Source organism: Lepisma saccharinum, chromosome 14, assembly GCF_977018435.1.
Source record: "Lepisma saccharinum chromosome 14, izLepSacc3.1, whole genome shotgun sequence".
Lineage (NCBI taxonomy): Eukaryota > Metazoa > Arthropoda > Insecta > Zygentoma > Lepismatidae > Lepisma > Lepisma saccharinum.
Window position 1 is genome coordinate 62,652,897 of NC_139242.1, and position 16,506 is coordinate 62,669,402.

The window sequence follows — 16,506 nt, forward strand, 5'->3', positions numbered from 1 at the left end:
CATTAACTAACTTACTTTGCGTAGGCCTTCTCCAGGAGTCCAGGCCAGAACTGGTCCGAGTGTTGGGCCTGGAGGAAGGCGAGCTTCCCGTGGACCGTGGGCAGGCGGTCGTCCACCAGCACCTCCACCCACTCGCCGCACCACCACAGCCGGAACCTGAACACCCCCGTGTACTGGTCGCCAGAGAAGGTCTGGTCGGCTGGCACCACTCGGTAGAACAGCCCTTTGCTCAGGTACAGCACCCCCAGACAGGACACCAGCCACCGGTCTCCTGGAAAGAACGACAAACGTTTAATCTCCAATGCAAAATCAGGTGCAGTGAACTTTATGTATGGGAAGAACATGCGAGGAAAATTCTTGTACAAGTCTCTGGCTTTCTTCTAAAAAGAGATGTTACAATAGGTGGCGCCAGGGAATGTTGTATTCAGGTGCACATTCTCAATTTTCATCAATAGCAATAACAAGTAATAAGAATATATGTACATATGAAAGTAAGTTTATTATTTTAATATCGGTATTTGTTCGTGGCAATAGAACTGTTCAAAATGCAATCCAGCGTCGGTGGCGGCGATTAGGGGGACTTGGAGGGCACTTGCCCAACTCCCCCCACTTTTTTCCCCCTCTACTGTGGTCTCTTAATGCTTACCTCGTCTACCAAGAGAAAGTAAACTGTTCTTGTTCATCAGTTTTGACACACAATCGCCGCCACTGAATATCTATTGTTTTCCAAGAACAGTTTAAAAAGTCGATTTTTAAAGCAGACACGATAATTATTCCTCTTCCGGATTTATATTGTAGTCGGTCGCCTACATGAATATATTACGAAATTACTTAAGTGAACGTGGGGCAAGACAAGATACTTAATTTTACAATATACTCTTCCACAGTGACAGTGACAGAAAAAAAATATTGCGGAGGAAAGGGGACCGGAAATATTTTGTAGGGTGCTGTCACATACACCTAAATACCATGCAAAAAAGCATATTTCACTAAAATAATTTATATGGCTAGTTTATCTTTTAAGCTATATTGGGGTGAATTGGTTGGTGGGGGTGGGGGGGGGGGGCATTCGGACATCCGGCCCCCCTTTGATCTTGCTACGTCTGTTTTAACGTAGTAGAAGCAGAGCGGGAGAAAAATAGAGAAGCATACTTTTAAAGGTCCGAGAGCATATTCTTAATTTTTCACAGATTTTGTCATACTCTTCAAGGTAACTCGAGTCACACTTATTGAACACCCCTCACGCAATGCGTGTGTCGTGTACAAACCCAGCCACCATGGTTCCCAACGCGTATAAGCCTCCAGACCCCAATGCCACACGTGTTGATCTTGTCTCGCTACAAGAGATGCAACCGACTCATCCCGTATCCGGTCAAGCATCTTGTTTCTCAGAAGCACCGCCCTTGCTTACAAGGACAGGTTTCCGGAGTGGTGAGCAACAGGGGAAAAAAGTCTTGCAAATGCCATCAGCAATTATACATGGACAACTTCCACCTGAAGAGTTGCACGACTCCTTCAGAGTGGTTGGGATTAATGGGTTTTCTTCTCTTTCTTTGTCCTCAATATTCTTGGTAACCATTATCAGGAAAAAAGCAGATTTACCACGACTCTTCTTTTTAAGCAAAAATGGGAATATAGCAAAAGAGCAGTTGTGACTATAAACTTTGACCGTGGTTAGTGCCACATTCTTACTCGTTTAAGAAGATTTAAGGGTTATGAACAAGAAACTGACCCCCAGTTCTTTCTTTCTATTTCGGTTATTTTATGTCGCTTTTCTATCTCTTGGGTTAATCGCGACGTTGATGGTCTTGTGAAATAGATGGGACAAACAATGAAACACGCATGCCTTACAAAGACTTCGAACCTCGGACACCTGGCTTAGTAGCACCTTTACCTGATCACTCCATCACAGAGGCTAACTATTGTCTTATGCTAAGTGTTTTAATACAGACAAAGTGTGGGAAAACGATGTGAAATATACAAGGCAAAGCGACAGTAAAATAAAGAGTTTGAATGATTTAGTTGTGGGAATTAGTCGTATGGACATGCACCTCTTCCTAATCCATTTTTCCAAATTAAAAAGAATGACACTTGCTATTTGTATTGGTATTTGCTTTATTTATGTCGCTTTCTACCTCTTCTTCGTAAATTACGATGATGATTAGGTGCAACAACTGAGGAAACAGACATGTAGGTTATTTAGGGCGCACACGCCGGCCTCCGTTTGTCTGAATTGTCCACGTTTATGCACAGAATGACTAGTTGGGACTGGACCTACAGTGGTATCCAAACCACTATGTGCCTTCACCGGATATCGAACCCGGGGCTCTTTGATTACAATACGAAGACGTTGACACCGGTGGTTATTAACGTACTACGAAACCAACTTCCCAGCCTATAAGCCATAGATATTTAACTGTGTTCGTCCCATCATAATCCATCGTCGCGAATAACCCACGGTGTTGAAACGCAATATAAACCGAATGAATAAAGTTTGTGGGTTCGAGTCCCGGTTATGCCATGGGTGCTCCATTAAGTTTATTCATTCGGCTATTGTTCAATCACCAATTGTCCTCGTCACTGCAATTAACCTGGTGAAATAGAAATTAGATATAAAGCAACCACATCCAAACAAGACTTGAAGAATCAAGCATTATGAAAACATAATCGGTGGGCGATGCTCGAACCCAGAGCATTCAGAGAGGACGTCATATACAAGAAATACACAATCTGATTTTCCTTCATTTTGCATATTTATTTCACGCAAAATATCTTCCGTCTAAGTGTATCACACTGCAAAAGAGATTACTAATGTATTGTACAGGAAATAGAGAAATGTAAAGGGTTCGGAATGATACTAAATTTTACAGCAAAGTAAAGTAGGTTACCAAAGTTGACAGCCAATGCAAGGATAATATTTCTGTTCTTCATCGTGCCAAAGCCAGAGGCATAAAAACTATCAAGCAAATCGAAACAAGTACAGGTCACGCATGTTTGCTACAGGTTCATGGTTGTATTATATCGGAAGATGTATAGATTTTGATTTCGAACCCTATTATAGATTTTTTATGTCGGAAATCTGATATATCCGCCGATTTGTTAATTGGACGTTCACAAATCATGTCAAGTAATATAATCTCAACAGTAGACACTAATACGTGCTGCCATCTGAACGGATGGGTGCAAGTTAAGCAAGATGCATTGTGCAGCATCTTTTGAAAGAAAAAACCTCAACAACATATCACACGAAAATCTCACATGGCAATGTCGTTTTTTTATTGCATTGTCTGTTCCACTACATGACCTTGATTCTATAGGAGCTTGTTCGAAAAGAAGATCACCAAGTGCTCAGCATATTAAGCATTGCTGATTTATGTTAACGTTTTGCAGAAGGTGGAGCCGATCTTATCTACGACAGCGACATCTGCATGGTACTGAACTGGATCCAGAAACGCAAACATTCGCTGAGAAGTTGAATAAATATTTTCCAGCAGTTGGAAAACTGCATTATCGCGTGCACGAGATGACCTACACCCACGTACAGCTAATTTAGTTTTAATTGTTCCTTTAAAAAGAATACTAAATACCTTGACACTACTGTAAAGTTAATTTGAAAATTACTTGTTTGCCAGTTCGGAACTCGCATATGTTTGCACGCGTGGGAGTAAAATATGGAATTAAAAAATTATTAAGGGGCAGAATACGGTTAGACACAGCCAAAGTGAATAGCAGAGGACAGAGTACGAAAAGCTATTCATGGGCGTTGCCCATGTTTGCATTTGAATTTATACTCCATATAAACCATATACATTGGTATTTAGAGGGTTCAGTAGTGCAATGAAAAAAGTGAAACAAGACATTATCATTACAAAAATTCTATGAAACTTAGTATCACTTACGCTATAATATTCCTGATTTATTAGTAGTTTTATTTTCTTCAATTTGTTTTTGAGCCTTGTCATCAATTTTCTGCTTTAATATAATTTGATAGATGGTTGAACAGGAGAGATTTGTTACTAGGGTATCCTAGGCTGTAGCCAATGGGTGAGCGAAGTGAGCGACCGCCCGGGGCCTCACGCTTGATGGGGCCTCGCGACCCATGGGGTTGATACGAAAAATATAATAAATAGAAGTGAGAAAAATTGATTGTAAAGGTTAATTTTTGTGAAGAATACAATTAACATTCTGTTTTTATCTGCCTTTAAATTTTAGTTTAACGTTAGAATTTGAATGAATACGTCAAATCATCAAAGGCGTAACATACAAACGAGTGGGCCTTAACCCTAAAGGGATCGGAAAAATAGTTGCTTCGTCTCATTCGTCGGTAAGTTAATGTAAGTCTCCACGTTATGGGCGCCACTATGCTACGACCCTGGGGGTACGTACTTAAATGTTATTTACCACGGCTATAGAAATATCTTAATCTCAGCGGATAGGTTCTTTATTCGAGAATTCCAAATAAGAAAGCGTTTTATAGCCAAGAGGATATAGTTAAATGAGGATCTATATTCTGAAAACTGTACACAATACAGAGAAAATATATAGCCAATCTTGTATATACATTGAAATATATATATATGCTGATTCCAAATTTACGTCGGTTATATTCTTCTTATAAATATATGTATAATTGGAAGGAAATCTTCTTTTCTTCTCACAATTTTGGGGAAAAGGCTTCTTTTTTTCTTCCTTCTATTTTCGTAAAATGCTTTTCGTCCTTCCTATCTTTGATTTAGGAAAAGTTTTCTTCTTCTTTTCTATCGTTGATTAGTAAAAAGGTTTCTTCTTGTTTTCTTCCTTCTATTTTGGGAAAAGGCTTCTTCTTTTCCTCCTATTTTGGGAAAAGGCTTCTTCTTTTCCTCCTATTTTGGGAAAAGGCTTCTTCTTTTCCTCCTATTTTGGGAAAAGGCTTCTTCTTTTCCTCGTTCTATTTTGGAAAAGGCTTCATCTTGTTTTCTTTCTTCTAATTTATTTTCTTTCCTTTTAAAGCGTAATCTTATTCATTACATATATGCGCTCGCTTTCCCCGCCTCTTTGGCAAACGATACACGCTATACTTATAGAAAGAGTAGGGTCGACTAAACTGACAATAGCGCCACCTCCTATGTAACGACCAAAGGGGAATAGTCCAGGATCGCTAACAGCAAGCGCTGCCTATGGCCCAGTGCGTCTAATAAGAAGCGCACCCGTAAGTGCTTCGGGGCGTCTAATTTGGACACAGCGCCACCGAGGGATGGACAAACAGAAAAGCTGACTATGTTCTCCTCGCCCGAGGTATTGAATCAAATTTTGATCACTAGGATCAAAAAGGAGATACATTTCTGAATTCATTTGCTCACTTATTAACTTTCCTAATTGTTTCATATATGAGCATATTCATAAATTATCTTAATTTGCTGTTTACAACATTTTATTAACCCCTTCTATAAATTCTATACTCTTCCTATATATATTTTGCATTTACTATAATATATATAATCACTCTTCTCCGCTCCTAGTTTCTACAATGAACTCTCCTCTTCTTTAAATGGCGTGCTGCCATCTATCGTCGCTCTCGGGAAACATTTCTTCCTTGAGTTTTTCATTGTGTCGTCGGAACTGGCACGTGACATAGTAAAAATTATTGTCGTATTTCTCATGAAATATTTACGCAAAAATTCACGATAACTTGCTTGGACATTTTTATCCATTTATTCTTTCTTGAATAAAAAGCATTTTGTATTGTCTTCTTCTTTATCTTGACCTTACACTCTCAATTTTAATATGTTAACAATAAAGCACCTCCAACTCCCACTGAGCAAGGTGTGAGGCATTTAAATCCTTGCGTTGTTATCAACTCAAGCAGGGCATGTTAGAAGTTCTTCCTTCCTTCCTACAGCTTCAGATGCAGCGATTGCCCTCTGTAGCGAGTACGAAGATGATTTATTCTCCGAATTTCCTGATCAAATTCTATTTTTCAGGAAAGTGCTTAAATTTGAAATCACCTCAACGACATTCATAAGTGCTTTGGCAAAGTTTCTTCTCCTTGATAACTCTACACTAGCTTCCAGTGTTCTTTGTACCCTGTACCGCCTTCTGTTTGTCTTTTACTCAGTAACAGTCATGACAGAAGAACTATCTTTCTCAAAATTGAAACTTACGAAGAACTCCTGGAAGCTAGTGTAGAGTAGTATGGTTCAGGCCAAATTTAGCGGACTCAGTATTCTCACTGTTGAACGTGACAGGGCAAGCAAGATCTAATGATGATGTGAAGTAAAAGTGCCATTCGCAGCCCAGAAGTCAAGCTTTCTGTTAAGAGGGGCAGGGGATGGGATAAATGTTTGTCTTTTCTTCTTTAGAATACACAAATGTCAAAGAAAGATAAGTTTTAATCAATGACAAAATGTAAATTCACAGGTAGAGGTTTGATTTGTATAATTATTAACGTAAGTGTAGCGCCAACCAGCCATTCAAAGTAATCACTTAATTATCCTCCCTAAACTCGCAGATTAACTTCACATGACCAAATTTTCGCTCTGATTGGCTGTTCCACAGAATCCGGCAGAAAAAAGCTAGTTGCAATTAGAACACTGTCTAGTCATCAAAACCAGTCAGCCTGCCAGCCATCATTTCCAGCCAGTCCAATGCCAACTAGGGCATTCTTACTGGAAATCCAGTTCCGTTCATCGTTAGGATTAGGAACTGCACATGCTTTGTTCTTCGATATCCAGAGCTCGTCATTCCCTTCATAAGGGGGAGTGTAATTACAGTACTTGCTTGTCTTTCCTAAGGACACATGCGACATCACTACCAGTGGTAACATTTACACCAAACATACGTTTGGAAGCAACAGCTTGCAGACCACGCAGTGGCGAGAACTGTACCTTTGTCCTCTCTCCTTATCGCAATATTTTGAGCAAGTTCCAGAATCTAAAACTCGCTTCCTTCTCTCTCAGACTCGAAACACAAAGGGGTATCACTGACCCTACTCACACAGATCCGTAAACATCCTTCTGATCCTTCCTGATGCCCGTCGCACGCAATGTTTTTCAAGTGGCCGTCGGAAGAAACGACCTTTTGTGCTTTCTTAATTGCTCCCATTGTGCGAGGATAATGGCAGGAAAACGCTTCATTGTAGAGCAAGGTTTTCAAAAACATCTTAACACGTCACATAAAAGAAGACAAGTAAAAACAAGGAGCGGTCCCTAATCGCAGAAGACACTTTCACTCGCTTGTGTAACCGAGTCCATTCTTGCAAGAAATGCGACAACTCTGTTGGCTTGATGTTAACTCTCTCCTCCTAAATATTCTTGCCAATTCATCCTTCTTTTCAAAGAAACATAGCATAAGCATATCAATTTTAATATTTTGAAAACATAGTGCAGTTGTTGAACTTAATCTCCGAATTCCATTCATTTCTCTTCATGATTATCATTTATGCATTATCATAGTTGTGGTTAATATGGCGGAAGAAATTTATAGTATATGATAGTTTCAATTCTTATATTTATTTCTAGAGTATGGTTGTAGCTAGTACAGCGGGATCCATGAGTATTACCGTGCAAATTGACTATGACTATTTAATTTTTATCTTACATCCTGTGTGCTTTTAAGTGATGGATTTTTATATATGCTGGTGCAGAAGTTGTCAACAGCTGTCTTGAGTTTTCTTTTAATTCTTGAAGTTCTTATTGGGTCAAATAAAGTGCATGAACATGATGATGGACGATTTGCACTGTAATACTAATGGATCCCACTGTACATAAACAATGCCTACAACCAATATATAATAAAAAAACAAGTTAAAAGGAACAAAACGAACCAATTTCAGTAATATACCTTAAAATCTATGTGCACCACTTAATGAAAACATTTGATTTTTTTTTAATTTGAAACATTTTGGGTGCGTCAGCACTTAGGCTATTTTGCACCCGTCACATTATACGGGCCCAGCCCCTTATCATAACAACAATAAAAGTGTCTGAAAACTAAAATTGTCTGGTTAAAAGCCGAGGCTGTAAAGGGGCACTCACCACAAACAAGGACAAAACACAGGACAACACAAACCCAGTCCTACGAAGATTATACTGGCCATAGATCCAGACGCCAGAGCCTCGTTAGTCTGCAAAATGCGGTCCAAGGTGTACTACGTGGAAGTGAGATTGACAATTGCGTGTACACCCCATAATGAAAGCAGGAAAATTAATAAGAAAATCGTAAAGTAATATAAAGTGCAAGGACAATCATTTTTAAAGAAAATGTTTAACGGCGCTTTTTAAGATTATTATAAGTAGTGGTAGAGTAATTAAATATTAAATTGAGTATTCGCTACGGGACACGGAAGAATAGATCTCTGGTTTTAAACTAGAGTATTTGGGGTTGCAGAAAAAGAGCCCTGATAAGTGGGGAAAAGTTTCATATGAAGAACTGTTTTTTTCCATATAAAGACAAGATATTGGGAATTAACTCAGGATAGAAAATTGAACCAGTCTATAGTACATAAAAATCTAGTTTTTACAAATGTATGGAGAAAAGATCAAAAGAGGAAAACTTAATTTAATTTTAACATTTGAGTAAAAATTATTCCCAAATATACAAATTATATGCACGGAAAATTATAAAACATGGGTGTGTGTGTATAAATATATACAGGGTGTATCATAAGTAATACCGCAAACTGACAGAGTTGGAAGTACACGATAATAGAAGCAAAAAAGTCTCAGTAAACATGGGTCAGAGATAATTGCGAATGTGTGGTTACAAGCCGCCACTGACTTCATTGTTTGTAAACGTCGCCCTAGTTGATAAAATGTTAATAATACACTATGAAAAGTCATTGTAGATCTCATTGCTTTTATTGAGCATTCTACTTACTTTAACAAATGTTACAATTACTGTACACTCGTACCTGTTAAAGGAGATGTTCAAAGTGTCGTCCTGGCATTACTGTACGCGATTCCGCATTGAGTTTCGAATTCTTTCGAACACCCCCGGTTCATTTCGGAATTGGTCACAGGCATGTAGTACAATTCTCTGTACTGATTGTATCCATCCTGTTTGATTACAACGCCACCTCTCGGAAATGTTCTGTTTTGTAAACAAAGAGCGAACCTCGGAACGCGCAAGGAGTAAAGAAAGCACTTGGTGTTTACAAAATGCAATCAGTGACTGCTTTTAACCACACATTCGCACACATCAGTGGCGGCGATTGGGTCCCAAACCGGGTTGGCAAGGTGCCAAAACTAGGGGACAAAGACAGTAAGTATATTTCACTTTGTAGATAAGATTTAGCATAGTGCGGGGGCAAAAGTAGTGAAAACTAGGGGATGCAACTGCCCCCCTCGCCCCCTAATCGTCGCCACTGGCACACATGATTAGCATTTTACCAATTAGGACGACGTTTACAAGCAATGAAGCCAGTGGCGGCTTGTAACCACACATTCGCAATTATCTCGAAAACGGCTCGTTTGCGGACCCATGTTTACCGAGACATTTTTGCTTCTATTATGGTGTACTTTCAACTGTGTCAGTTTGCGCTATTACTTATGATACACCCTGTATATGTATATGTATGTGGGATGCATAAGTATACACTTTGTTTTGCCCAATGAGAGTTTCAAGAATTGAAACAAAATGTCAAACCAGGTTCTTCGCCGCATACTTAAAAATCTTTTCCATAAAAACACATAGTATGCCGGGGAAATATTAATGAAAATAGTAATGGACTAATTGTAAAGCAATACCTGTACATGGTTAAAAATTACGAATGAAAAATCTCATTTTGGAAAAAAAAATCTGCTCCTATACTGGTTAGTATCCTAAAACAAGGAAAGGTGTACCCATAGGAAGCAGAAGAAACTGAAGTTTAAGCGTTTAAGGACATCCTAAGGCTAAAGGACTCTGAAATCCGTTCGCCCATTATGGGCGATGTAACGGTGTGAAACATGCAGTTTTTCTGCAAGATGCTTCTTTCAAATCTCGTTTGAAACCCGTTATGTCTTGTGGGTGGGTGACGTTCCACGATTCTCGCAACGAGATCTTGGCGATGCGGTGTTGCTGCACACGTGAACTATATCCTGTCCCCCCATTGTACTTTACGTACAACGCTTTTCTGTCAAATTGCTTCTAATTTAGTTCCGTGCCATCAAAAAATATTCTTGCAGATTCTTTTTATCTAAGTGATATTGCTTCCTGGTCGCTAAACGATCAGAAAAATGAGAAAGGAGATTACTTCTTAGAATGTCACCACTCGATGGGTTTCTTGTATGGCGATTTGTGAGCGTCACGTAACAGATTTATCCTCATTGTGCCACATATTCAGAAAGAAGGGGGGAGAGGTGCTATTGAACTATAGCTAATAGTAATATTCGAACACCGTGCCTTAAAGGGTTGAATGAGTAATCTCATTAGTTTAGGAAATATTGCTTTGTGTTATTTATGCAAGAAATACAAAGAGACCCCATAATTGAAGAGAATACGAACAATATGCTTCATTCCACGAGCATAAACAGCGAGATCATTTATTTTTACTCTGGTAGTGAGGTAAGCTCCACAATTTCAGTAAATAATTATGAAATATGGCTATGAACCTACAACTAGACTTTCAAGTTTTTTTATCGTATTAAAAACTACCAATTCAGAATGCAATTTAGAGTTCGAAATAGATCAAGAATTATACAAGAATCTTTCGGAAATAGACTGTAGTATACCTAATAATGTCGCGAAATGGGGATTTAATATGTTGGCCGGTTTTTCTTATGGAAATGGACATTCATTTGGTTGCAGCAAAAAGAAAAAGGAAATATATTTTTGATGGTCAATAAAAAAGTTATTTCAGTCAATTAATAATCCAACAGAATAACCGAAGGGTAATAATTAGTTATTACTGTTCGAAAATTAAGAGCATAAAATGCAGAAACCAGGTATTATATTTTCACATTATTCCACTTTGATTTTATCTAAAGGATGACAAATTACCCGATGACCAAAATTTCACCTAACTTTGAAAGATTTTACCGTGATTGAAGTAAGGTAAATGTTATAACAAAATATGATAATGATTATATTTCACCGTATGTATTATTGGTTGGAAATCGAGAAAATTAAAGAAAGTCCATTGTGACACTATACGCCCAATTTATATAGAAATTTAAGCAAAAATGCTGAATCAGCCAGGACTCTAACCCGTGTCTCTGGCTTTCCGTGCCATTGTTTTACCAACTGAGCTTCCGGGAAAAACTAAAATCCATGGTCAAGAGCTGTCAGGCGATTTTCATTGGGTAACGTGTTGTGAGCGCATCGGGTCCCATAATCGCGGTTTTCAGCTACTATTACCCCAGTTGTCCTCACTATGTTGGATCAAAACAGAAATTTTGGAGCTCCCACCAGGAATCGAACTTGAAACCGCTTGCAATAGCGCTCAGAGTTCGACGACAAGAGAGAGAGAGTTCAGGATATTATAATTTACTGCCGGCCTCCTTGCTAGGAAGCCAGAGGTTCCAAGTTCGACACCTGGACAGGCATGGATGTGTAGTATTATTAGTTCATAACGGAGATTATATTTGCATTGCTACTATTTCTTCAAGGATCTGAATCAGTTTCCTACAAAAATTCCTGGCGAAGACCATGGTAGTAATTTATTACCAAGTTGAGTCACTCGGTATGCATGGGGTGGATAGGCATATGAACCTGATAGAAAGAAATTTAGCACAGCGTGCGGTCCGCGTCACGAGGACCTCCGCACCTTGCGTCCAAGTAGGACACGCACGTCCGACTTTCTCGAACGCATCTCGCTCATTGCGAACCGGTCCCTACCGAAAAGCTACGCATACAGAAAAGCTGTATGGAAAGCATGTGATGCGAGGAGTGATAACGCAAGGATACTGTGACGTACAGTTCCTGCAATAAAAAATGGGCCACGTAGACCCTGAAATGTTCGCTAGCCCGCATGGCGTTATGTGTGTTGCCTAACTCTACGGTGATGGTCGAACTTGCTGTTGGAAAGTTGGTACTTATATTCGCGAATATTTCAGGATCTAGGAGCCCCATTTTTATTGCATGTGTATGTACTACATCTCTGTTTACGTTAAGACAAGCTGCTATTGGGGGAAAGAATCACGTGGTTCCCAAACTGTCAAGAGTAACAGCCGGTGTGAGTTTGGGTGTGTGTGTGTGTGTGTGTGTGATTTGAGAGACAGCTTCTGCCATTGCAGCACTATGTTTTTTTGTCATACCGAATGCGTTCCGACTTCAGAGGAGTGTTTTCGGCGACGGAAGCTGTAGTGTAGGTTCAAATCCCGTAGTTGGGTTTGTTACTTATTAATGGGTGGGTGGAGGCAAAGCTCTGCTGCTTCTAAACCTCTAAGATTAAATAGCTTGTAACATTTCCTTCCATTTTATGCCCTGGAGAGGCACTCCTGCTCAGTGTTGCAGGTCTGCTGGTTTTCTACCAACTGTCTGGTAGAATTTCTATAAGCAGTCAGTGGAAGGAACTGTAGTGTTCTTAAGAGACGGAAAACAACGATACGTGACACTTGTGTATTTTTTAAAAATTTGATTGTGTATATACCTAGGTACAGTGTCTCTCAAAAGTTTTAGGACAACGACATTTTAAACTAGGCAACCCAATTTACACAAGGTGTTGGTGGGTTGCGTGTAGAGTTAGGCTCAATTTCAGGGTTGCCACATGCACAATAAATATTTATAAAATACGCGAAAGAAATAAAAACAAGTATTAGTGTATAAAAAGTATTAAAAATATCAATATTATATCGCAAGTGACAAAATTCTTTCTGAAAGAAAAATAATAGGTTTTCTAGCATTTCATCGCTGATGAGTCTACAGAAAGGGGAAGAGATGAGAGAAAACGAGAGGTGACAAATGACAGGAGAAAGAGAAAGCGAGAGGAGAAGAGGAAAAGTAGAGGAGAGAAGAAAGAGAGGATAGACGAGGAGAGGAGATGTAGTGAGGAGAATGGAAAAATATTCTAGGAGAGATGAGGAAAATGTAGCAAAGGAGAGAAAAGAGAAGGAAAACGAGATGAGAGAAGAGTGGAGAGTAGAGTAAAGGAGAGAAAAAGAGAAGAACGAAAAGAAGAGGAGAAAAGTGCGTGGAGTCTGAAATCTAAGACAGGAAAGGAGATACGAGGAGTGGAGATGAGTGGGATGGAGATAAGATGCGAGAAAAGTAGGGAAGGCGATATGAGATAAAGCAGAGCAGAAGGAGGGGAGAGAAGAAGGAGAAGGAGAAGAGAAGAACAGAAGGGACTGAAGAGAAGAGGTAGTTGCAGAAAATATCGTCTCAGCGTCAAGAATTGATGCATTGGTCAAATTATCGACATGAAACATTCAATAACATTTTGAAATGTATTGGAGAATGTATTAAATCGCTGCGAAATGCCTTTTGGCTTAGTTCAGAGCAAGGTAAAATCTTCCATGTAAGATCTTTGATTTTACCTGCGATTATACCACTAAAAACATGAATGTAATTTTCATATTTATAAGAATTATCCAATTTTCGGTTCGTTGAAATGGAGATTTTGTAATTTAATATTTCCCCTCCCCCCATCGTTAATTCCAAACTGAATCATTCCGTTTCACACGGGGTGAACAATGAACACAATGGGATAGGTCTAAAACTTACGAAAATTTTCTGCCACCGGAAGGGTTTGAACCTACGACCATCAGATGGACAGTCCTGAACGTTAAACACTACACTACAAGCTTTCGCTCCTGAAAGTAAGTAGAAGGAGCTGACCAATGTGAAATGTAGATGCAACTCTCCTCCTACATGTAATGTGCAAACAATACTTGTTTGTAACAAAGAAAACGAAGGTAGTACGACTCGGAGGAAACATTTAATGGAGAATTGCACATGATGAGAACTTTTCATTCCATATTTGCGGAGGTATCCTTGCATTGAACTCGAGTGGGAAAAGGGGTAAAATTAGTATGTCCTGAATTGCCACAAATATAAATAGTTATTTCATTAATATTTGTCAATGTCTTTGAAGCAGTACACAATTATAGTTAAAGTATTATAATTCACGATCTTATACATGAAAATATCCCTTTGAACGTGTGTCAATTCGTTTATTTTTTTATAAATTCCATTTGCAGAACAATGTAGCTACTATACACTGCTATTACAATTAATGTTACCATGCTCTTGTTTGTAATAAAAGGAGAATTAAAAAAGGAACACCTCCTAAGGAGGATCGAACCTGGGACCACAATCAATGCTTTCAAGAACTCTAACCACTACATCACGCCCTTACTTTCTATTGAAACAACAATTTTTAAGTATTCTGTCTCTCCAATATTGTAAATGAAGTTGGGTATACATGTGGTTGAACTTTTACTTTAATTTTGGATTGCTTTCTTGTAGTATAGCAGATATCTTCGAGAAATAATTTTCGAAGTGATGAAGAAAAACGAGAATATTGGTAGTTGTGAAAATGCGAGTTATTTCTTCTAACTTATTATTGTGATTAGACATTATTAATGAAAAAATATCTAGAGGCTTGAACATTGCAGGACGATGTTCTTTTCCTGTGATACTGCAACAGACGATATGCTTGTTTACTGACGCAAGTCTGGTGTTCAGAACAGTCTTATGAAATGTATTTGCTGTTGCGTAAGGTAACACGAAATAATTACACCGTTTGCGAACTACCAAATCTGCGCAACGTTAGACGTAAACAGGCGGAAAATTTTATTCTTCACACTTGACAGTATTAGTCAAGAGAGACTCGTGGGACACTGTGTTAAGGTGCTGGAGTAAATCCATCTTATATTTCTTCCTCGAAGGACAACAATTTTTATAATAGAGCAACAGTAGTTCCGCTCTTTCTTATTTCTTTTAAATTCTTCCACATTCCTTTCATTGGGTTAAATATAAATAAAAGTATTGCTTGCATTTCTGTCGTTGACGTAGACCAGGCCAGTACGCAGGATTTCTTTGCGGGAGTGGCCAGACCCTAATATGTGTGTGTGTGTGTGTGTGTGTGTATATATATATATATATGAGAGAGAGAGAGACAGATATTACAAAATAGTTCAAATAGTGCAAGCGCGATTCAAAAGTCATGATAATTCTATGTTTAGAAAATAATATATTTATAAATTAAATGTTGCGTACTAGGAATTATTATTACAATAAAGAACATGTCTAATTGTGAGTTAAGAAAACAACAATAACAAAGAGACATTCTCGCATCATGATTGCAGTTCGAAAAAGTCGGGTCAGGGATTGAAAGTAGCGCACTGTCCTGACTAAATCGGTGAATCGGACGTCTGTTAGCATTGCATCATAAAACTAAAACCATCCAATATGCAGCCTGAAGACTTTTGCGCAAGAAACAGATTCATTTATGTAAGAACAAAATTGAAATGTTTACACATTTCTAAAATCGACGATGTTATTTTCGTAGTTATTGATAGGTTCACATTTAAATATTTCAGGGTTCGAGGGGGGCATGGCTCCCATGCCCCCCCCTGGATACTGGCCTGACGTTAGTGACGTAGACAGTGGGAGAGAAATTTTGGAGAATCTTTGTATTAACTTTATTATTTACATCCACCTTATGCTCAGATAGGTTTATTGACAATCGTGAACTTTTCGTTTAATAGATAATATTTGGTTTTAAACGACGGGAGAACATTGGTCTACTTTTCTTTCTTGCTCTTTTGTGAGAATATATATTTCTACAATATCAATCGCGTTCGGAAACGGTGAAAAAAAAATGACTTCGTTTTCAAAGGCAGACAACCTTGGTAGCGTAGCTTGCTCGCGTTCAAAGTGACTCACTCACGCTATTCAAGGCCGCTTCTTATCGCAAAACATTGTCTGTCGATGCACCCAGCAAGTTACGAGTGACCAGAGTCGAATTTTAAAGAGAATCTGAAGAATGATAGATTTCATCAGAGGCGGCTAGGTGGGCACTAGCTCAACATGCAATAGTTTTAGTGATAATTTCTGACAACCAAGAAACCTTATTGAATAAATATTGGGATAGTAATACGCGTACCTGCTCCTTTTTAACAATCCCGCAAAGAAATCCTGCGTACTGGCCTGGTCTACGTCAATGACAGAAATGCAAGCAATACTTTTATTTATATTTAACCCAATGAAAGGAATGTGGAAGAATTTAAAAGAAATAAGAAAGAGCGGAACTACTGTTGCTCTATTATAAAAATTGTTGTCCTTCGAGGAAGAAATATAAGATGGATTTACTCCAGCACCTTAACACAGTGTCCCACGAGTCTCTCTTGACTAATACTGTCAAGTGTGAAGAATAAAATTTTCCGCCTGTTTACGTCTAACGTTGCGCAGATTTGGTAGTTCGCAAACGGTGTAATTATTTCGTGTTACCTTACGCAACAGCAAATACATTTCATAAGACTGTTCTGAACACCAGACTTGCGTCAGTAAACAAGCATATCGTCTGTTGCAGTATCACAGGAAAAGAACATCGTCCTGCAATGTTCAAGCCTCTAGATATTTTTCATTAATAATGTCTAATCACAA

General features: G+C 38.7%; 1 protein-coding gene across 2 annotated transcripts in view; it reads right to left on the reverse strand.

The window, feature by feature from the left end:
- The window catches only part of CalpC (calpain C), a 152,918-nt gene that overhangs the window by 54,619 nt on the left and 81,793 nt on the right, over positions 1-16,506 (reverse strand). For both annotated transcript variants that reach the window (XM_083134997.1, XM_083134996.1), the window contains exon 4: positions 16-271. In XM_083134997.1, coding sequence (XP_082991123.1) covers positions 16-271 — 256 coding nt within the window. The remainder of the gene's footprint in view (positions 1-15; positions 272-16,506) is intronic.